The 22,771-nt window shown below is 47.8% G+C and overlaps 1 protein-coding gene across 1 annotated transcript in view; it reads right to left on the bottom strand.

Annotated features, from left to right (window-relative positions):
- FRMPD3 (FERM and PDZ domain containing 3) overlaps positions 1 to 22,771 on the bottom strand; it is a 409,804-nt gene that overhangs the window by 188,637 nt on the left and 198,396 nt on the right. The window contains exon 5 of the mRNA XM_073639657.1: positions 1,072 to 1,174. Coding sequence (XP_073495758.1) covers positions 1,072 to 1,174 — 103 coding nt within the window. The remainder of the gene's footprint in view (positions 1 to 1,071; positions 1,175 to 22,771) is intronic.

Here is a 22,771-nt window from a genome sequence, read left to right as displayed (position 1 = left end):
TGCTGTAATGTCTGTATACTCTCCTGCCTCCTCCCCTGCTGTAATGTCTGTATACTCTTTTGCTTCCTCCCCTGCTGTAATGTCTGTGTACTCTTTTCCTTCCTCCCCTGCTGTAATGTCTGTATACTCTCCTGCGTCCTCCCCTGCTGTAATGTCTGTATACTCTCCTGCGTCCTCCTCTGCTGTAATGTCTGTATACTCTTTTGCTTCCTCCCCTGCTGTAATGTCTGTATACTCTCCTGCGTCCTCCCCTGCTGTAATGTCTGTATACTCTCCTGCGTCCTCCCCTGCTGTAATGTCTGTATACTCTCCTGCGTCCTCCCCTGCTGTAATGTCTGTATACTCTTTTCGTTCCTCCCCCGCTGTAATGTCTGTATACTCTCCTGCCTCCTCCCCTGCTGTAATGTCTGTATACTCTTTTGCTTCCTCCCCTGCTGTAATGTCTGTGTACTCTTTTCCTTCCTCCCCTGCTGTAATGTCTGTATACTCTTTTCCTTCCTCCCCTGCTGTAATGTCTGTATTGTCTTTTGTTTCCTCCCCTGCCCAGGAGCTTTGGTATGATCAGACCATGTTCCTGCACGGTCAGACACAGCCATTACACAGTACACAGCAGGGGACATTTATAAGATTATCTCAGCACAGGAACATTTTATTTAAACACATCCAATTGTGGAACTTATTATTATTCCAAGATCTATTGATTAAAATGTACTTTGTTCATTGGAAAAACCCTTTAAATACTACACCTTTAATTAGCAAGTCAGACTTCTTATTGCTATGGCATTGAATCTCCCTGCACCCATCTCTTTTATCTCTTATCTTTATCCTTTACTAATTGTAACGTTTATTCTAAATAAATGACCTTTTTATTGAAACCATCTGTGAAGGCCGGCTCTTTTGCTAGGAGTAGATATTTCCAAATCGTTACTCACAGTTATCATACTGTGTATTAGGAGTTTTATAGATACTTTCTGCGCACTTTATGAAAAGCAGCAGGAAGTAGTAGATTTGCATCACTTGTGAATAACTTTCTGCTGCATTATAACTTAGCAAATGTCGATTCTTTTTTACCTGACCAGTTCAATGAATCTCTCCCTGGAGGCCTCACTCACGTCCTCATCATTTATTGCTAGGATCTGATCTCCTGAAAGTAGCTTGTTTTCTGATGGACCTCCTGAAAAGAGAGAAGCTAAAATTCATACACAATCTAGAAATACACGGTTAGTGCTCTTATACAGTAATCAGATGTGTCATTTATGGCTCCTGAGAACGCCATTGTTTATTTGCTGCAGTGTTGCTACCACTTTTGGATGTGCTTTACAAAAAAAATCCCTAGTTTCATCTTGGCCTAATTTCAGAATGTATTCTAGGCAACAATAAGGCTTGTTGTTACTTTTCTTAAAAAAAATAGAAAAATGCTGTCGTAGAGATTATTAAATCTCTTGAAAATCCCTCAAAAATGACTTGTACTTTGAAAGGCTTAGATGATTCTTTGCAGCCCTAGCCTTGTTTTGCCATTGATGTTTTCGGATCTGCTACACCCAGGGCAAGTCAGTTGTTTCCTCTGGGGAAGAAAGTTACAAGCAGTTTTTCTAATAATGGAGGTTTCTTTCTTCTTTTTTCCTCCAGTTTTAATCACAATATTACCATGATGATATGCAAAGGGCTTACAGTCGCTCTGTAGTCACAGTCTAAAACAGTATTTTGTAACTATCTTTTGATGTTTTTAGGTATTCTTAGGATTTCTTAATCAATTATACAGAGACTTATCATCCACATTAATTGATTTCACGGATCCTTAATGCTCATAAAATTTTGAATGGCCTAATTGCATTTCATTATTTTATGTCCATACTTCCCGTAAGGTTAGCTTTACGCAGCCATATTATAGCAAGATTTTAACATTTGTATTAAGCTACAACACCAGGACCCGTCTTTCAACCGACCTTAGATCTCTGTATATATAAATAATCTTAAACATTTTGCTTTCAGCATTTCAGTAAATGCAATTAGCAAAATTTTGTAGACCTCTCTTAACACCTCGTAAATATGTAGGACCGCCGCCAAGTGTTTAGTGCATCCCAAAATACATGTATGCCATGTGGATGAAGAGGGTTCAGGAACTGCGCCCTCTCCATAATCAGCGGGTAGCAGCAATACATTACAGCTGGCACTCTGCCGTTATCAGTACTCGCACCATCGTGGCCAATTAACTCTGTAGGTGGAACTTCAATTAGCAAAAACTAGATGGTTGACTGAGGAAAGGGGCTCCATGTGTAGCCCACTGGCACAAAACTCAACGTGATCGCAGGGCACTGATGGTTACATTGGCCACTGGAGGTCAATCAATGGCCTTTGGGTTTGCCATCTACGGAAGCCTTGCTAGGTGCAGACTCAGACAGGACGTATGTCAGTGTGAAACTAACCGGTATAAAGCTCAATCAGACAACCGGAGGTTCAAGTCCTGTAGTGGAACATAGTAAAATAGTGATAAAATGTGTAAGTAAGTGAAAAAGGCTTCCAGTTCCGGCATGGACATGAAAGCAAGGTATCAGGAATATGAGCCAAAAGAACAACGATCAAAAAGTCCCAAATACCATAAAGTATCATATAAAACATAGAATCTTTATTAAAGCATATCTAAAATTTACAATTCACAGGTAAGTGGAAATGGTGAGACACCACATGAAGAAAAGACGTGCGTGTCACCCAGAGATCACACAGGAAATCTTTATATAGCCCAAATCATACTAGACAACAAAGTGTCAATGTTATACTTAAATCCTATTACCACAGACCCCCTTACACATACAATAGTATTGATACCACACATGACTTATCTACCAATGACAAAGAACTACTAATAAAGAGTAAATGAAGATGGTGTATATGACGCGCCCCCTGGGACATATTCCTTTTTGAGGGGAATACCCGGCACCGGATCAGATGGGGGGGGGGTTGTAGTCTCCGAGCGGCTGTGACCCGGTCCCGTGCCCAGGGCGTCAAGCTCAGTGTGATGTGGCAGTTCTATAGATGTTACTAAAGTTCTTTTGTGTCGACTACGCCACCCGTTGTGATGCGGTCACTGTGGCCGCCGCTGCAGCAGGGTCCGCTGAGGCTGATGGTGGGTGCGCAGCTTGGTGGGATAACCCCCAACGGGAGGGGTATAGCCTCAGAGGGGACAGGCGCAGAGGATGGGGGTTGTGGTGGTGTAGTGCAGACGGCAGTGAAGACAGAGTCGGGTTGTGCAGTTAAGGGTGTCTACTTACTGCAGATGTTATACTGGTCACTCCAGCTGCTAGTGACCACCCGAGCCGTGCTGCGTCCACCAGGTCCTGGATCCAGCCAACCCCCAAACAAGTCCGGAGCGTGGCCCTGAGCTCTCCCTCTGTCCTTTCTTCAGCCGTCCCCACCAGTGATTCACCTAGGTCCAGCTCCCTCGGGCCTTCTGTTGGGACACCCTTGGCCCTGGGTTCCCTGACCCTTCATGTGGTGTGCCTTCGGGGTGAATGTGATGGGTGACCGTGGCAAACGCTGCCCACGATCTCCGGTCTCTGGCTAGGGATTGTTTTTGCCCCCACCAGCTTGGGTTCCGGTACCCTGATGCTGACTCCTCACCCGGTGCTCTGATTTGGGTTCTTGGGTCCCTTCTCTTCTGTGCTCTGGGTCTTTCTCTTTTCTCCTCTCTCACTCTGGGTCTTGATCTTTCTTCTCTCCTCTGCTCCTGACTCTCTGCGTCTGACCCTGCTTCTAGTTGGTGCCCACCTTATATACACCCTCTATGTGTGAGCTCAGGTGACCAGCACCCAATGAGCTCCTATCACTACCCAGGCTGCTCCCCCTATCTGCCCCTACACTACATGGGATGTACCACCCCCCTCCCACTCCAGCCAGGAACAGGCTCGGTCGTACCTGCACATTTCTAAGTGGGAGTACCGTCGGCCTGCTCCTCTGAAATGGGATGTGTGTAGTGCATGCAGCCTACCGAGCTCAGTTCCACACTCCATCCTTACCCGGGAGTGGAATATCACACCTCTGGGTTGAGGTGCAATACCCCTGTAGCAGCCGAATCCTCAGGGTGCTACATTCCCCCCTGGTAAATCACAGCACGTCCTCGGGCTGTAAAGACATAAATAACACCAAAACATACAAAATTTTTCATATAAACATATAAAACATTATATATATAAAACTTTTTTATATAAACATTCTCGTAGACTTCTCTTGTCTCTGGTTCCTCCTCCGGACACCGTGCACCGTGCGTCCGGGAAAAGTGCGACAGTCTCTTAGAAAATCTGGTTTTCTATAAAACCGGTAGGGGGCGCTTTAGGAAGCGCAACTATATACAGGGGAAGTTGGCCGCTCTCAGTCCTCGGCCAGGTAGAGGGAAGGGAATGGCTGCTCACAGTCCTCAGCCTGTAGGATGAAGGGGTTAACGGGTAACAGTTCACTGATCCCAACGGGGACTATTTTAGCAGCAACAGTTCACTGTGCCCCGACGGGCAACTATATACAGTCTCTATTCCCGTCCTCAACGACGGCTCCCTCCTGCTTTTTCTTAGTGATACGGCGTTGCTTCAGACCCGTCCGGGTCCTCTTGTGATGGGCGCGGTGGTGTTAGCGCCCGGGTTGCCCGGGCCTTGCGGCCAGGCCTGGGGTATCTGGAAGGTGAAGGGCACCGTTAGGACGGCGGCACCCTGGGCTACCTGGCCTTGCGACCAGGCCGGAGGCTCCGCGGAGGTAGGGGGCGCTGTTGGTGATGCGACGCCCGGGAATTCTAGGCCCTGCGACCAGGCTGGTGGTACTTCCTGCTTGGTCACGCTCGGGGTCGAGGCGTGTGACGTCACAGGGGTCGCGGCGGCGGCTTCCGGTTGGGGCCTAGTCTGCGTCGGTGACATGGCGTTTTCGGGCACAGCAGGGGGACTTTCGGGCTCTGCGACGGGGAGCTGGGGCAGGTAAGCGGTGTCACGGTTTGGGGTATAGGCGTCCCCTTTACCTGCCTCCATGCGTTCGGCTCCCTCCTCGGCGCCGTCTCCGGCCTTGGGTCCTCCCGCGCCATCCTCAGAGGCGGTCTGCTTCCTCTTCCAGGGTAGCGTGCTCCGTTGACTGGTCTCTGCTTGCTGGGCCATCTCCCGGCTCCATTCCGCCAATATCTCGCGCTGTACCCGGGCCATCCTCCGTGCGAGGCCCTCCAGGGCAGTTTGTGCACACTCCCGGTCTCGGGGGAGCTGTGCAAGGATCTCCGCTAGACCTAGCGGGGTTGTGGACTCTAGCAGGCTCCTGACCATCGGGTCGGTGCTGCTCTGCTCTGCTCTCGGCAGGCTCCTGGCCAGCAGGCCGGTGCTGCTCTGCCCTCCTTCCTCGGTCTCTAGCAGACTCCTGGCCAGCGGGCCGGTGCTGTTCTGCTTTCTCTCCATCTCCGGGTGAGCTTTTCTGCTGCTCCTCTCCAGGCTTCCTGCCTCCGGGTGCGCTCGCTCCAGACTGCTCCAAGCGGCACCCATCTTTTCTCTTCTCTTTCGTCTCCTCCCACTTCGAGGGCGGTCCCGGGGCAACTCGGTGACTGTCAGCTCCAGGGGTAGTTCTTTCACGCTGACAGACACCTCTAGCATCACAGTCTCTGTTGGTGGGGGCGGTTTCCACTTTTGGCGCCATTTTCTGTCCCGGCCCACGATGGGAGGTGGCCTCTTGCCCTCCTTTGGCACGCCCATAATGGCGTCCGCTGCTCTTCCAAGGCGGGAAATCTGCGGTTTTGGCGGGAAGCGTCGCCCAGTGGCGGGAAACTCTGCAGATGGCGGGAACAAGCTGGAAATGGCGGACAATCGGCGGGAAACGACTGGTGATGGAGTCCGATGGCGTGGACCCTCCGGAACCGGCGGGAGACTTCTTTCTGAGGTAAACTTGCACTTTTCTTCAGGCACGCAGTACCCGGGTGTTGCGGGCACGTAATCCTGCCGACTACGCCAAAGTTGACGCGCCCCCTGGGACATATTCCTTTTTGAGGGGAATACCCGGCACCGGATCAGATGGGGGGGGGGTTGTAGTCTCCGAGCGGCTGTGACCCGGTCCCGTGCCCAGGGCGTCAAGCTCAGTGTGATGTGGCAGTTCTATAGATGTTACTAAAGTTCTTTTGTGTCGACTACGCCACCCGTTGTGATGCGGTCACTGTGGCCGCCGCTGCAGCAGGGTCCGCTGAGGCTGATGGTGGGTGCGCAGCTTGGTGGGATAACCCCCAACGGGAGGGGTATAGCCTCAGAGGGGACAGGCGCAGAGGATGGGGGTTGTGGTGGTGTAGTGCAGACGGCAGTGAAGACAGAGTCGGGTTGTGCAGTTAAGGGTGTCTACTTACTGCAGATGTTATACTGGTCACTCCAGCTGCTAGTGACCACCCGAGCCGTGCTGCGTCCACCAGGTCCTGGATCCAGCCAACCCCCAAACAAGTCCGGAGCGTGGCCCTGAGCTCTCCCTCTGTCCTTTCTTCAGCCGTCCCCACCAGTGATTCACCTAGGTCCAGCTCCCTCGGGCCTTCTGTTGGGACACCCTTGGCCCTGGGTTCCCTGACCCTTCATGTGGTGTGCCTTCGGGGTGAATGTGATGGGTGACCGTGGCAAACGCTGCCCACGATCTCCGGTCTCTGGCTAGGGATTGTTTTTGCCCCCACCAGCTTGGGTTCCGGTACCCTGATGCTGACTCCTCACCCGGTGCTCTGATTTGGGTTCTTGGGTCCCTTCTCTTCTGTGCTCTGGGTCTTTCTCTTTTCTCCTCTCTCACTCTGGGTCTTGATCTTTCTTCTCTCCTCTGCTCCTGACTCTCTGCGTCTGACCCTGCTTCTAGTTGGTGCCCACCTTATATACACCCTCTATGTGTGAGCTCAGGTGACCAGCACCCAATGAGCTCCTATCACTACCCAGGCTGCTCCCCCTATCTGCCCCTACACTACATGGGATGTACCACCCCCCTCCCACTCCAGCCAGGAACAGGCTCGGTCGTACCTGCACATTTCTAAGTGGGAGTACCGTCGGCCTGCTCCTCTGAAATGGGATGTGTGTAGTGCATGCAGCCTACCGAGCTCAGTTCCACACTCCATCCTTACCCGGGAGTGGAATATCACACCTCTGGGTTGAGGTGCAATACCCCTGTAGCAGCCGAATCCTCAGGGTGCTACATATACCTTATAAAATGTGACCTGTGTGATTTCTGGGTGACACGCACGTCCTTTCTTCATGTGCATGTCACCTTCCCTCTCACCATTTTCACTTACCTGTAAATTGTAAATATGCTTTAATAAAGATTCTATGTTTTATACGATGCTTTATGGTATTTGGGACTTTTTGATCGTTATTTTTTGGTTCATATTTCTGATGTTTTCTAGCGATTCTGTCCCTTTACTTTGTAGCCCTCAGGTGCATCTAATCAGAGGATCATTATTGTACAATAATTATTAAGATGCACAGATATTGGTTGAATAATTTAATGACAGCAAGGTAGTAGGAGAGGTCTAGCAATGATTTCTGATCACTTCCAGCATTGCATTTATATGTTCCTGCATATCCTTTGAATCTCTGTTGCCAGCCTTTATTAGTGTTCTCATGTCTTAGGGTAGGTTCCCACTGATACAGTGGAAAGAACAGATGATTTCTATGATTTAAGAGCGATTACTATTTCGATTATGAAGTGATGGATGTCTATAAATGCGATGGATGAAGTGAGAGCCCAGAGCATGGAGGTTAAGAATAAAGGCTGGTCTGGGGTCTAAGTTAAGGGTCTTTTTTATAAGCCACCTTCTTTAAAAGTTACTCCTATTTTTGCAGTGACTTGTTGATCACATATCACATTGTGAAGAACACTTCCAGCTGACTTCTAAGTAAAGTATGCAAAATGCTGCTTTTCAGCAATTTTTCTGTGGGGGTTGCAAAGAAGGGAAGAGACTTTAATAGTCGGTCTGCTCATCTGTATTAAAGAAAAGTTTGCAACTCCAAAGGAAGTGAAGAAATACCTAAAATAGCTACAGCAGAGCACACTGCACAAGACATATCTGAGTGAAGAGAATGAGGTCAAGACCAGCAACATTTGATAATGGTTGAATGGTGACAAAACACTGCCAGAAGTGATGAGCGAGCACTAAACTGCTCCGGTACTCATTGTTCGGGTCGAGCAAATTGGAATACTCAGGTGCTCGACCCAAGCCCAATGTAAGTCTATGGGAAACTCGAGCATTATTCAGGTGGCTCCCCCTGGCGGTCTGCAGAGGGACTAAAAAATGCCCAAATCGATGGGAACAGTGCTGAAATGACATGGGAACAGCATGGAGAAGACCCCTGGAAGCATCTCTGACTCCCAGGTCACTGCTGTCAACAATGTTGTCAGAGGTATTACTCCACTTTTACGGACTCACAATAAAACATACAAAAACAAAAACAAAATGCATTTTCCTGTGAAATATGTTAAGGGACATCCTTTCCAGGGTAATGACTTGTATATAAGGTAAAATAAATAACCAAAAACAAAAATGCTCCTCCACACCTTGGGCTATGTTCACACGTAACGTTTTTGATGTGTTTTTTTAACTTTTGTATTGCTTTCAACTGTGAAAAATGCATTCACCGGGAAATGTCATTTTAACATTTTACAACCTTATCTGGCCATGTGGTGTGTGACACATCATCAGACACATCCTGTTTCATTTATAATGGAGGGACTCTGAAAGTCACAAACACTATTTTTATAGGACCAGCAGTCGGCCCTTACTATTCTTAAAGGGTCAGCAGTCGACTATGCTTTGTTGTTCCCATTATTAACAAGTGGGTCTCCTATACTGTTATTGCGTATGCAGTGACTGCAAGGGCTGCCAAAAATTTGGACGCACCCCAATACCCCTTTGAAGAGATATAGAGGAGGGTCTCAGTAAAAAAAATGTTCTCATTATAAAGGAGTGGGTCTCCTACAGTGGTAATGCCCATGTGTGACGTATGCTGGAAGCCCTACCCTGGGGAGATGGGGTACTCGGAGACGGGTCCTATATGGTAGATGGGGTGCAGCCGTGGCCCGGACCCGCTCCGTGCCCAGGGCAGTCACATAAAAAAAAAGGATGTAATGGGCTATCAGGGTAGAGTGGATGCTCTCGACTACGCCACCTGTGGCACCTGGTGAAGGCCACCAGCGCTGCTGCAGTGCACTGAGGCATGGTGTTATGGCATCCATCGTTGTTACTACTCCCCACAGGCGGAGCAGGGCCTCAGGGCAGAGGGACAGGATGGAGGGGGGGTAGTAGTCTAGGAGGTCTGGTGCTGCGCAGTGCGGTGTAGTGCAGAATAAGAGTCCGGAGGCCATAGGGGTTAACTTCCAGGGTTTTTACTCACGTTGAAGAGTACAGCTGCAAGGCTTCTCCCTGCTCCTCGTGGAGTTCTGCGGTCACCAGGAACGGGGGTCCGACAACCTCTGAGTAAGTCAAGTGTTAAATCAGGACCCCGCACCAGAGTGTTCCTAAACTTCAGACCATGTCCTTTCCTGTCTGTGTGTGTGTAGATAGGCCGGGTTTCCCTCTGAACTTCTCTCAGAAAAAGGGTACGGGTGGCAGCTCTGCTCTTTCCGTTACCCGGTGGGATCCTCAGGGCCTACCGGGCTTTCCCGACCAGGATGTAGTGTAGCAAGGTCGGGTGTCGGGGGCCGGTACCCCTCTTGCAGCCGGAATCCCTCTGAATAGATCAGCATAGCGAGGACAGGTGGCGTACACCGCTCCGTCTGCATCCTCCCTGGGATCCATTTGCGGTGGAGCTACACTCTTAAGCTCCAGGCCTTCTTGGTCATGGTCCTTGACTGGGCTGAGACATCCATTATCTGCAGCCTGCCCCTCGACCCAAGGCCAAGGTACGAGGGGCCGTGTCCCCTTCCTCTGCAGGTCCACACAGGATCCACGCTCAGGGAGGAAGGTCACGATCAAAGAACAGTCAAAGAACCATCAGAAGACGACGACGACAACCATCCACCAAGATGGCTGTCTATTAAATATGAATTATTAAGTGTCACTAAAATGTGAGTCCTCCACCCTCACCGACTAATTGGTTCCCCTATCTTTTGGTTGCCCAGTCTCCCAAGTACCAGGAGGGGCAGCACCTAGTGCATTCTAGCCCCCTCTGGTGGAGAAGTGTGGTGTTGGATGTGGAGGTAGGGTCCTGACTAGTGTTGAGCCACCCCCGTAGTGTTCGAGTTCGGTTCGGTTCGTCGAACACCCGTGTGTTCGCCGAACTGTTCGTCGAACTGTTCGTCGAACACCTTCGAACACCGTTAAAACCAATGGCAGGCAAACAAAAACACATAGAAACACATAGAAAACACCTTCAAAGGTGTCCAAAAGCTGACAAACTGCTCAGAAGACACAACTAACACATGGAAAAGTGACAAGTACATATAGTCATGCGAAAAGAAAAGAGGTGGAGGAGTAAAAGGAGGGGGAGACACAGATATAGGCATGTCATGCCCTTCTAAAATCCAAAAAGTGAGAAGCCGAGACGGCCAGTCCGCTCCTGCCCGTGCCACCTCCGTGTCGCCGGGTTTGTGCCAGAGCCGCGGTGAACCCTGACGGCCAGCCCCCCTCTCCCAATACTGGTGCCTGTCCGCTGGTGGGTCGAGAGAGCCCCCCTGTGGTGGAGGCAGCTCTAAGCTTTTTAATTTAAATTGTCCCTCTAATTTGAATGAATACACTTTAAATCCATTTACAAGGATCTATTGGAGGGCAAGTCTCATGCCAGCAGCCGCGTAATTCCAGCTCCAGTAGCGTCCACTAAAGCTGCTGCAGTTAAAAAGCTTTTATAAGGATCGAGCTCGGCTGTCCACCGCAAGGCATCCTAGTGCCAGTCCCAGCCCCTATGCCTTGGGGTGCCTCCTGATGCTCTTCACTAAGTATCCCGTGGTCCCGAAGCATTTCCTTTGAAAAAATTAAGTGTCCAAACTACAGGTGGTGTAGCTTGCTTAACAGCCGGGATAATCCGCTGACTAGCAGACACTGCTACTAGGCACAAAGTATTTCCTGGGCTAGATGCAGTTAAAAATTTGTAAGTAGATACTCTCGTTGGATGCTGAGAAAGCATTCCATAGAGTCTCCTGGCACGCCATATATGATTCTCTTAAAAAGCTTGGGGTAGGGGTCTAGGGGACCCTTTTATAGCCAAAATCACGGCCCTGTATCACAATACGTCACCTAGGCTGAAGATAAATGGAACTGTAGCACCGAGGGCTCGGTTGCTACAGACGTATTGCACCTCACCCAGAGGTGTGATATCTCACTCTCAGATAAGGATGGAGTGTGGATCAGGACCCGACACCTGCATGCATTACACCACATTGCCGTGGGGCAGGGCGACCAATATGCCCCTGAGATGGGCACGACAGTCCCTGTCCCTGGCTGGAGTGGGGGGAGGGAACACTGAGGAAGGGGAACCCTGCAGTGCAGGAGCAGGGAGGAAGCAGTTCCTGGGTGCATTGAGAAGGGAGTATAAAAGGTGGGCACCATCTTAGTTCAGTGCAGAGAAGTCTGAGCAGAAGTGGCAGGGAGCAGGGGCTCTGCATGAGCTCTGCTCCGGAGGCGGGCCTAGTAACAGAGGCCCAGGCCTGCAAGAGGGAGAAGGAAGGAAGAGGAGCGGAGAAGGCTCCAGGAACGAGGAATGAAGGGATCCCAGGGGTGCGGACGGGCGAGTCGCCACCGCACGCCCGAATCCACCTGCGTGGAGGGGTCAGGCCAAAGGGGGAGACCGGTCCCCCAACTAGTGGAGGCAGGAAACGACCCTCAGCTAGAAACCGGAGGCTCTGACATTTTATGTGGCGCAGCCCCTTGCTCCACCCGCTAGGAAGGCACCACATAGGGTCAGGGAAACTGGCGCCAAGTTTACCAAGAGGAGGCCCGAGGCAGCCGGACAGAAGTGTTGGTAAGAAAGGCCAGACAAAGGACACACAAAGGGGGTCCTGTGAAGCGCTCCAAAGTTATCTGGGAGTTGTCTGAGCCCCTCACCTGGTGAGCACAGTACGACGTGGGCAGCCGTTACCTGCAGACGTGGTCTGGATAATAAGAACTGTGAGTAAAGGCCCTGAACTGCATCACTGACTCCGTGTCGTTACTGCTGCTGCCCTGCACCATCACCCCCATCCTCCGCATACACTGCCCTGAGGCTATACTCCTCCCGTGGGGAGTTATGCTACGCTCTGCTGCACCCACAACACCAGCCTTAGCGGTCTGCCCTGTAGCGGCGGTTCACTCTGACCGCAATCCACGGGTGGCGTAGTCGGACATTTAAACATCAAAACCACATAAATAGTTCCGCCACTGGTTTGACCGCCCTGAGCCACGGAACCGGATCGCCGCCACGAAGACTACAACCACCAGCATCCACGAAAAAGGGTCCGGCTCCGGGTGTCCCAAGGCCCAGGGGGTGCGTCAGAACATTTTCATCACCTTTCACAATCACCAATGGGACAAGGCAGGGATGTCCTCTGTCCCCTCTCTTATACATCCTAGTGACGGAGCACCTGCTCTCATCAATTCGCCATAACCCCAATATTAGGTGGATTGAGGTGGGAGGCACCGAGTACAAGTGCTCTCTATTTGCTGATGATGTCCTAGTATATATCACTCAATCACATATATCCATCCCTGCTGTTATGGCTGAAATAGATCACTTTGTTACATGGTCAAATTTTAAAATCAATGCAGCGAAGTCTGAGGCCCTCGATGTCTCCCTCCCTAAATCCATATAGGATTCCATCCAGTCCAACTTTCCCTTTGCCTGGCCCTCACAGGGTATCAAATACTTAGGAATTCCTATTCATAGAGACCTCTCCCATCTATGTTATCTTAATTTTGGGCCCTTTATTGAACAATTCCATACAGACCACGGTTGGCAAGTTGGAACTGTGAGATTCACTACGTGCACCACTGGTATTTTGTGGAAAAGCACATGTAAGATTCTGCAACAGTCTCTGCTGATACTCCTGCATGCGTGCATCCCTTTCTATGGCAGGAATAATTTCTGCAAATTTACTTTTGTACCGGGGATCTAACAGTGTGGCAACCCAGTAGTCAGGATTATTTCTAATTCTCACAATTCGAGGGTCATGTTGCAGGTAGTGCAGCAAGAAGGCACTCATGTGTGTTGCGCATCCAGGAGCACCAAGTCCCTGTTGTGTTGGTGGCGAGGTAACAATCATGCTTCCTTCCTCTGTCCTCTCCCCCCAACCTCGCACAACAGAAATGTGATCAAGGTCTCCCTCATCTGATGAGTCTTCCATCAGTTCGTCCTCCACTTCTTCCTGGGCTCCTGCACCTTCCTCACTAGTTTGGCTGCTACCATGCGCCCTGGTAAAATCATCTCCCCCACCCTCACATGCCTGCCGCCCTGGTGCTGCCGACCGTCTGGACCTTGCAGATGTTAGCCCTTACGCATACAACTCCTCCTCCTCTACTTCCTCCACCTCCTCTTGTGCCACCACCTGACTCCGAATTCTGTTTAACATGTGCTCCAGCATGTAAATCACCGGAATAGTCATGCTGATAATGGCATCGTCAGCACTAAACATCTTCGTCGCCATTTCAAAACTGTGCAGAAGGGTGCATAGGTCCCTGATCTGAGACCACTCCTCCAGCGTGATTTGCCCCACCTCTGAATCTCGTTGGCCCAGGCTATACGTCAGAACGTATTGCACCAGGGCTTGTCGGTGCTGCCACAGTCGCTGCAACATGTGCAGAGTTGAATTCCACCGGGTAGGCACATCGCATTTTAGCCGGTGAAGTGGCAGGCCCAACGACTTCTGTAGAGATGTAAGTCGCTGAGCTGCGGGATGCGAACGGCGGAAGTGAGCACACAGCGACCGTGCCCTCTGCAGAAGGCCATCTAGTCTGGGATAGTGGGCTAAAAATTGCTGGACAACCAGGTTCAACACGTGAGCCATACAAGGCACGTGTGTGACATTGCCCCGGCGAAGGGCCGCACCCAGGTTTGCAGCATTGTCGCACACGGCCTTCCCTGGTTTCAGGTCCAGTGGAGACAACCATTCATGAAATTGGTTCTCCAGAGCTGACCACAACTCCTCAGCTGTGTGACTCACATTTCCCAGACATTTCAATGTAAAAACCGCCTGATGACGTTGAGCCCTACTGCCAGCATAGTAAGGAGGTGTGCAGGATCCCTTCTGCGCAGTTAGAGAGCTTGTGGCATGACCAGACAGGCTTTGGGTGCAGGTGGAAGACCGAGAGGAGGTTGAGGAGGCAGAAGCAGTGGAGGAAAAATGACATAAAGAGGATTGACGCACAACTCATGGGGACGGCAAGACTTGGACAGCAGCCCCTTGTCCTGCTGTCACCATAGTTACCCAGTGCCCAGTCAGCGACATGTAACGCCCCTGTCCATGCCTACTCGTCCAAGTGTCTGTGGTGAAATGCACCCTGTCACACACAGAGTTTCTCAAAGAAGCGGTGATGTTGTGTGCGACATGCTGGTGGAGCGCAGGCACACCTTTCTTTGAGAAGTAGTGCCGACTGGGCATCTGGTACTGGGGCACTGCGACGGACATAAGGTCTCGAAAATCCTCTGTGTCCACCAGGCGGAAAGGCAGCATTTCTGTAGCCAAGAGCTTGCAGATGGTGAAATTCAACCTCTTAGCTTTCTCATGGCTAGGAGGAAATGGTCTTTTACTTGTCCACATCTGAGGGACCGAGGGCTGGCTATTGTGCTTAGACGGGGTTGATAAGGGTGTCCCCGGCAAACTGCCGGTCTGTGAGGAAGATGCAGGCGGACATGTTAGGTTGCCTTGATCCAAAGGTGGTGCTATCGATGTCGGACAGCGCTCAAGACCAGCTGGTGTTACCACCTCCAAAGAAAATGATGACCTGCCAATCACGCTGGCTGTTGCGGGTAAAGAGGTGGCAGGTCTGCGCCCCAAAACAGGTGTGACTGCTGTCCCCCCAGTCACAGAGGATGAAGAGGCCGCGGATGCACAAGATATGGCAGACGGTGGTTGGCCCGGCCGGCTAGACCGCATTGTAGCACACTGAGCTTCCCACTGCAACTTATGCTTCATGTCCATGTGCCGGTTCATGCATGAAGTACTCAAGCTATGTATTTTTTGACCTCTACTTAGCTTTTGCTGACAAATGTTACAGATAACACGAGTTGGGTCATCTTTATCGATCTGAAAAAATGCCCAGGCTATGCAAGGCTTAGCACCCATGCGACCTGAAGAGCCACCACGACTTGTGGTGAGAGGCAGAGTTGTGTTTGAGGATGCAGTTGTTGACGTGCTTCCAGTACTACGTCTCTGTCCAGGAAGGCGCAACCTGACCTCGTCGTCACTAGCATCTTCCTCCACCTCCTCTGCTGACCTCATCTCTTGGCTGACTGTGGGTTGACAGTAAGTGGGATCTCCGACCTCATCATCATCACCCTGTGCGTTATCACACCCGTCGTCCTCAGAGCCAACCTGTTCCTGCCCTGACAAAAAACTAAAGTTGTCGCTCCAATCAGGTATTTGAGTCTTATCATCGTCTTCCTCATTGTCTCCACCAACAGGAGTTACAGTTTGGGAATGAGGGTCTACATTATGGTCAGAACCTTCTGCGTCTGGTCCTGGATCCGACTCATAAAGATTCTGGGCATCAGTGCAGATCATTTCCTCGTCTGGATTCACAGAAGCGCTGGAGTCGACCTCTGATTCCCAGGCTATAGTATGAGTAAACAGCTCTGCAGACTCAACCATCTGTTCTACCTCATACTCAGACGGGCAGCTGGAGATTTGGGAGCTGTGAGGAAGCAAGTGCGATTTGGGTGACACCTTTGAGGACTGGAGTATTTGTGATGTTGAAGTTGATGTGGAGGAGAGCCCACTTAAAGGAGCACTTGATATCCGTTGAAGCACCTGCTGTTTTTGTGCCTCATCTGGAATTTGTAGCGATTGGCGTGGCCGTAAGAAAGGGATCTTATCACATTGTCCGCTAAAAGAAGTAGACATTTTAGTTTGGCTGGAAGATGGTCTTTCTTCTGCACCTACCCCACGGACACAACCTTTTTTCCCCTTCCCAACACGCCTATTCCCCTTTCCACCAGCAGCAGGCCTTTTTCCACTCATTTTGGTGGTTAACTAATTCACAACTCTGGAGTTGTTTGCACAAAAAAACAATGAATGGTAACCGAGCAGAGCTGAGTGGCCAAACTGTGGTATTAGGCCAAAACTATTGGCTGGGTTAGATGCAGAAAAAAAATATTTTTAATTTGCAACCTGATGGAGGTCAGTATAGATGGACTAATAGACCAAGTCCCACACACCGCTAGAAGCCCAAATATTTTTTCAGAGCTAGATGCAGAAAATTTTTTTATTCAATTTGCAACCTGATGGAGGTCAGTATAGATGGACTAATAGACCAAGTCCCACACACTGCTAGAAGCCCAAATATTTTTTCAGAGCTAGATGCAGAAAAAAATTATTTTTAATTTGCAACCTGATGGAGGTCAGTATAGATGGACTAATAGACCAAGTCCCACACACCGCTAGAAGCCCAAATATTTTTTCAGAGCTAGATGCAGAAAAAAATTATATTCAATTTGCAACCTGCTGGAGGTCAGTATAGAAGGACTAATAGAACAAGTCCCACACACTGCTAGAAGCCCAAATATTTTTTCAGAGCTAAATGAAGAAAAAAATTATTTTTAATTTGCAACCTGATGGAGGTCAGTATAGATGGACTAATAGACCAAGTCCCACACACTGCTAGAAGCCCAAATATTTTTTCAGAGCTAGATGCAGAAAAAAATTATTTTTAATTTGCAACCTGATGGAGGTCAGTATAGATGGACTAATAGACCAAGTCCCACACACCGCTAGAAGCCCAAATATTTTTTCAGAGCTAGATGCAGAAAAAAATTATATTCAATTTGCAACCTGCTGGATGTCAGTATAGAAGGACTAATAGAACAAGTCCCACACACTGCTAGAAGCCCAAATATTTTTTCAGAGCTAAATGAAGAAAAAAATTATTTTTAATTTGCAACCTGATGGAGGTCAGTATAGATGGACTAATAGACCAAGTCCCACACACTGCTAGAAGCCCAAATATTTTTTCAGAGCTAGATGCAGAAAAAAATTATTTTTAATTTGCAACCTGATGGAGGTCAGTATAGATGGACTAATAGACCAAGTCCCACACACCGCTAGAAGCCCAAATATTTTTTCAGAGCTAGATGCAGAAATTTTTTTTATTCAATTTGCAACCTGATGGAGGTCAGTATAGATGGACTAATAGACCAAGTCCCACACACTGCTAGAAGCCCAAATATTTTTTCAGAGCTAGATGCAGAAAAAAATTATTTTTAATTTGCAACCTGATGGAGGTCAGTATAGATGGACTAATAGACCAAGTCCCACACACTGCTAGAAGCCCAAATATTTTTTCAGAGCTAGATGCATAAAAAAATTATTTTTAATTTGCAACCTGATGGAGGTCAGTATAGATGGACTAATAGACCAAGTCCCACACACCGCTAGAAGCCCAAATATTTTTTCAGAGCTAGATGCAGAAAAAAATTATTTTTAATTTGCAACCTGATGGAGGTCAGTATAGATGGACTAATAGACCAAGTCCCACACACCGCTAGAAGCCCAAATATTTTTTCAGAGCTAGATGCAGAAAAAAATTATATTCAATTTGCAACCTGCTGGACGTCAGTATAGAAGGACTAATAGAACAAGTCCCACACACTGCTAGAAGCCCAAATATTTTTTCAGAGCTAAATGAAGAAAAAAATTATTTTTAATTTGCAACCTGATGGAGGTCAGTATAGATGGACTAATAGACCAAGTCCCACACACTGCTAGAAGCCCAAATATTTTTTCAGAGCTAGATGCAGAAAAAAATTATTTTTAATTTGCAACCTGATGGAGGTCAGTATAGATGGACTAATAGACCAAGTCCCACACACCGCTAGAAGCCCAAATATTTTTTCAGAGCTAGATGCAGAAAATTTTTTTATTCAATTTGCAACCTGATGGAGGTCAGTATAGATGGACTAATAGACCAAGTCCCACACACTGCTAGAAGCCCAAATATTTTTTCAGAGCTAGATGCAGAAAAAAATTATTTTTAATTTGCAACCTGATGGAGGTCAGTATAGATGGACTAATAGACCAAGTCCCACACACTGCTAGAAGCCCAAATATTTTTTCAGAGCTAGATGCAGAAAAAAATTATTTTTAATTTGCAACCTGATGGAGGTCAGTATAGATGGACTAATAGAACAAGTCCCACACGCTGCTAGAAGCCCAAATATTTTTTCAGAGCTAAATGAAGAAAAAAATTATTTTTAATTTGCAACCTGATGGAGGTCAGTATAGATGGACTAATAGACCAAGTCCCACACACTGCTAGAAGCCCAAATATTTTTTCAGAGCTAGATGCAGAAAAAAATTATATTCAGTTTGCAACCTGATGGAGGTCAGTATAGATGGACTAATAGAATGATGCTATGCCCAAAAGATTTTACTTCACTAGGTGCAGTAAAAAAATTGGTATTCTATACACAGGTGGTATATCTTGCAACACAGATAGGCTACTCCACTGACTAACACACTCTGCAATAGGCCAAAAAGGATTAGCTTTGCTAGATTCAGGCAAATGCTGTGAAAAAAACTTGCACAGCACTGGCACAGACCTGCCTGGCAAAAACTGATAGGAACTGATGTAACCTAGTCCTGAAAAGGACTCCAATTACAATTAGTCTTTACTCCCACAATCTATCTATTTAAGAGCACAGACCTGCCTGATAAAAGTCGTAGGAAATGCTGTAACCTAGTCCTTAAAAGGACTGCAATCACAACTATTCCCTACTCCCAAGCTATCTGTATATTTGTGCGAAAATTGGCTTGAAATTAACAAGGTATAGCGCACACAGCAACAGCGGTGCCGTCTAACACGCAGCTGCAGCAGTGAGAAAATGGTGGCGACGGGGAAAATGGCTTGGTCTTATAGGGCAAGGACATGTGACATACACTGCCAATCACACATGCCCTTGCTTGTGTGAAAAAAAGCACTTCGCTCCGTGTGTGCGCTGCTGATAGGCTGACAGATTGCCCCTCCCCACTGCAAATGCGGGAAAGAGAAAAAAAAAATGGAGATCTTCATTGTTCCTGCAGAGATCCATCCCCTGCCCCTCCCCCCGCCCCGCTGTACACTCAAACTGCGTATTAACATTAATTTTCATCATTACTGAGAAAAAATCCAGTTATGATTTTGGTGCACGAACAGTTATCGAACATAACCTCGAACAGCCGAATTTTTCTCAAATTGTTCGTGTTCGCCGACCGGCTCGAACACCGCCCAAAACAGCTCGAATTTGAGATTGGCGAACAGTTCGAGTAGAACAACGCTCATCTCTAGTCCTGACCATCACACTGTTCTTACCACAGAGGAGGAACACTACACTCCACTAGAGAAATGCAGCATCCCTGTGGCGGTCGAACCCTCAGGGGCGCCACACATGCAGTGACTGCAAGGGCTGCCAAAATTTTGGAAAAACCCAATAACAACTTAAAGACACATAGAGGTGGGCCTCAGTAACGACATGTTCCCATTAGAAAAGAGAGGGTCTGCTATACAGTTATAGGGTATGCAGTGAGTCCAATGGCTGCCAAAATTTAGGAAAAACCCCACTAACAGTTTAAAGACACATAGAGCAGAGCCACAATAATGACATTTCCCATTTGAAAAGAGAGGGTCTGCTATACAGTTATAGGGTATGCAGTGAGTCCAACAGCATCCAAAATTTAGGAAAAACCCCATTAACAATTTAAAGACACATAGAGCAGGGCCACAGTAATGACATGTTCCCATTAGAAAGGAGAGGGTCAGCTATACAGTTATAGGGTATGCAGTGAGTCCTATGGCTGCCAAAATTTAGGAAAAACCCCAATAACAATTTAAAGACACATAGAGCAGAGCCACAATAATGACATTTTCCCATTTGAAAGGAGAGGGTCTGCTATAAATTTAGAGGTTATGCAGTGGGTCCAACGGCTGCCAAAATTTGGGAAAAACCCTACTAACAATTTAAAGACACATAGAGCTGGGCCACAGTAATGATATGTTCCCATTAGAAAGGAGAGGGTCTGCTATAGAGTTATAGGGTATGCAGTGGGTCCAACAGCTGCCAAAATTTAGGAAAAACCCCACTAATAATTTAAAGACACATAGAGCTGGGCCACAATAATGACATTTTCCCATTTGAAAGGACAGGGTCTGCTATAAATTTAGAGGGTATGCAGTGGGTCCAATGGCTGCCAAAATTTGGGAAAAACCCTACTAACAATTTAAAGACACATAGAGCAGGGCCACAGTAACGATATGTTCCCATTAGAAAGGAGAGGGTCTGCTATACAGTTATAGGGTATGCAGTGGGTCCAACGGCTGTCAACATTTGGGAAAAACCCTACTAACAATTTAAAGACACAGAGCTGAGCCCCAGTAACAACATGTTCCCATTAGAAAAGAGAGGGTCTGCTATACAGTTATAAGGTATGCAGTGAGTCCATCGGCAGCCAAAATTTAGGAAAAATCCCACTAACAATTTAAAGATACATAGGGCTGGGCCACAGTAACGACAAGTTACCATTCGAAAGGAAAGGGTCTGCTATACAGTTATAGGATATGCAGTGGGTCCAACGACTGCCAAAATTTAGGAAAAACCCTACTAACAATTTAAAGACACAGAGCTGGGCCACAGTAACGACATGTTCCCATTAGAAAGGGGAGGATCTGCTATACAGTTATAGCGTATGCAGTGAGTCCATCGGCTGACCAAATTTAGGAAAAACCCCACTAACAATTTAAAGATACATAGGGCTGGGCCACAGTAACGACATGTTTCCATTACAAAGGAGAGGGTCTGCTATACAGATATAAGGTATGCAGTGAGTCCAACGGCTGCCAAAATTTAGGAAAAACCCCACTAACAATTTAAAGACACATAGAGCAGGGCCACAGAAACAAGGTACGACATGTTCCCATTAGAAAGAGAGGGTCTGCTATAAAGTTATAGGGTATGCATTGGGTCCAACGGCTGCAAAAATTTAGGAAAAGCCTACTAACAATTTAAAGACACATAGATCTGGGCCACAGTAACATATTTGCATTAGAAAGGAGAGGGTCTGCTATGCAGTTATAGGGTATGCAGTGGGTCCAACGGCTGCCAAAATTTAGGAAAAACCCTACTAACTATTTAAAGACACAGAGCTGGGCCACAGTAACGACATGTTCCCATTAGAAAGGAGAGGGTCTACTATACAGTTATAAGGTATGCAGTGAGTCCAACGGCAGCCATAATTTAGTAAAAATCCCACTAACAATTTAAAGATACATAGGGCTGGGCCACAGTAACAACATGTTCCCATTAGAAAGGAGAGGGTCTGCTATATAGTTATAGGTAATGCAGTGGGTCCAACGGCTGTCAAAATTTGGGAAAAACCCTACTAACAATTTAAAGAGACATAGAGCTGAGCCACAGTAACAACATGCTCCCATTAGAAAAGAGAGGGTCTGCTATACAGTTACAGTGTATGCAGTGAGTCCAACGGCTGCCAAAATTTAGGAAAAACCCCACTAACAATTTAAAGATACATAGAGCAGGTCCACAGTAATGACATGTTCCCATTAGAAAGGAGAGGGTCTGCTATACTTTTATAGGGTATGCAGTGGGTCCAACGGCTGCCAAAATTTAGGAAAAGCCTACTAACAATTTAAAGACACATAGAGTTGGGCCACAGTAACGACATATTTTCATTAGAAAGGAGAGGGTCTGCTATGCAGTTATAAGGTACGTAGTGAGTCCAACGGCTGCCAAAATTTAGGAAAAACACCACTAACAATTTAAAGACTCATAGAGTTGGGCCACAGTAATGACATGTTCCCATTAGAAAGGATAGGGTCTGCAATACAGTTATAGGGTATGCAGTGGGTCCAACGGCTGCCAAAATTTAGGAAAAACCCTACTAACAATTTAAAGACACATAAAGCTGGGCCACAGTAAAGACATGTTCCCATTAGAAAGGAGAGGGTCTGCTATACAGTTATAGGGTATGCAGTGAGTCCAACGGCTGACAAAATTTAGGAAAAACCCCATTAACAATTTAAAGACACATAGAGCTAGGCCACAGTATTCCCCTGACTCTGCTGGACTGAGTTTTTCTCTCTCTCGCCTGTAGTCCTTGGTTGTTGAATGAACTGTGAACTCTGCCGTCAGTGTTTTCAGATGGGAATTTTTTTAATAATTCCGCAACAAGGGCATTCTGGTACTGCCCCATTTTATTAGGCCTGTCCGGCATTGTAATGAGAGACAAGAGTTCTCCTTGTAGCGTGGGTCTAGAAGTGTCACCAACGTTGGTATGAGATGAGGCTGGCCTGTGTGTAATCACCCTTTATGGTTCCTTGCTCCATCTCATCATGCTCCGCCTGCAATGCATCCTCTTTGATTGTGAGCAGAGAGCGCTTCAGAAGACAGAGAAGCAGGATGGTGACGCTAATTAGGGCGTCATCGCCCTCACCACCTTGGTGGAGTCCTCAAAGTTTTGGAGGATGGTACAGATACCTGACATTCATGTCCACTCCTGAGGTCTTATGTGTGGAGTCCGACCTGAATACCGACGGCCTTGTTGATGCTGGTAGTAAACAACTGCCCTCTTCTCACAAATCCATCCCAACATCTGCAATGTAGAGTTCCAACGCATGGGGACATCACACACCAGTCAG

The sequence above is a fragment of the Phyllobates terribilis genome, unplaced genomic scaffold (genome assembly GCF_046119375.1).
Source record: "Phyllobates terribilis strain yellow unplaced genomic scaffold, ASM4611937v1 Scaffold_7__3_contigs__length_470593459, whole genome shotgun sequence".
Classification (NCBI taxonomy): domain Eukaryota; kingdom Metazoa; phylum Chordata; class Amphibia; order Anura; family Dendrobatidae; genus Phyllobates; species Phyllobates terribilis.
Note: the sequence above shows the minus strand (reverse complement) of the source record. Positions and strands in the feature narration are given on the sequence as shown.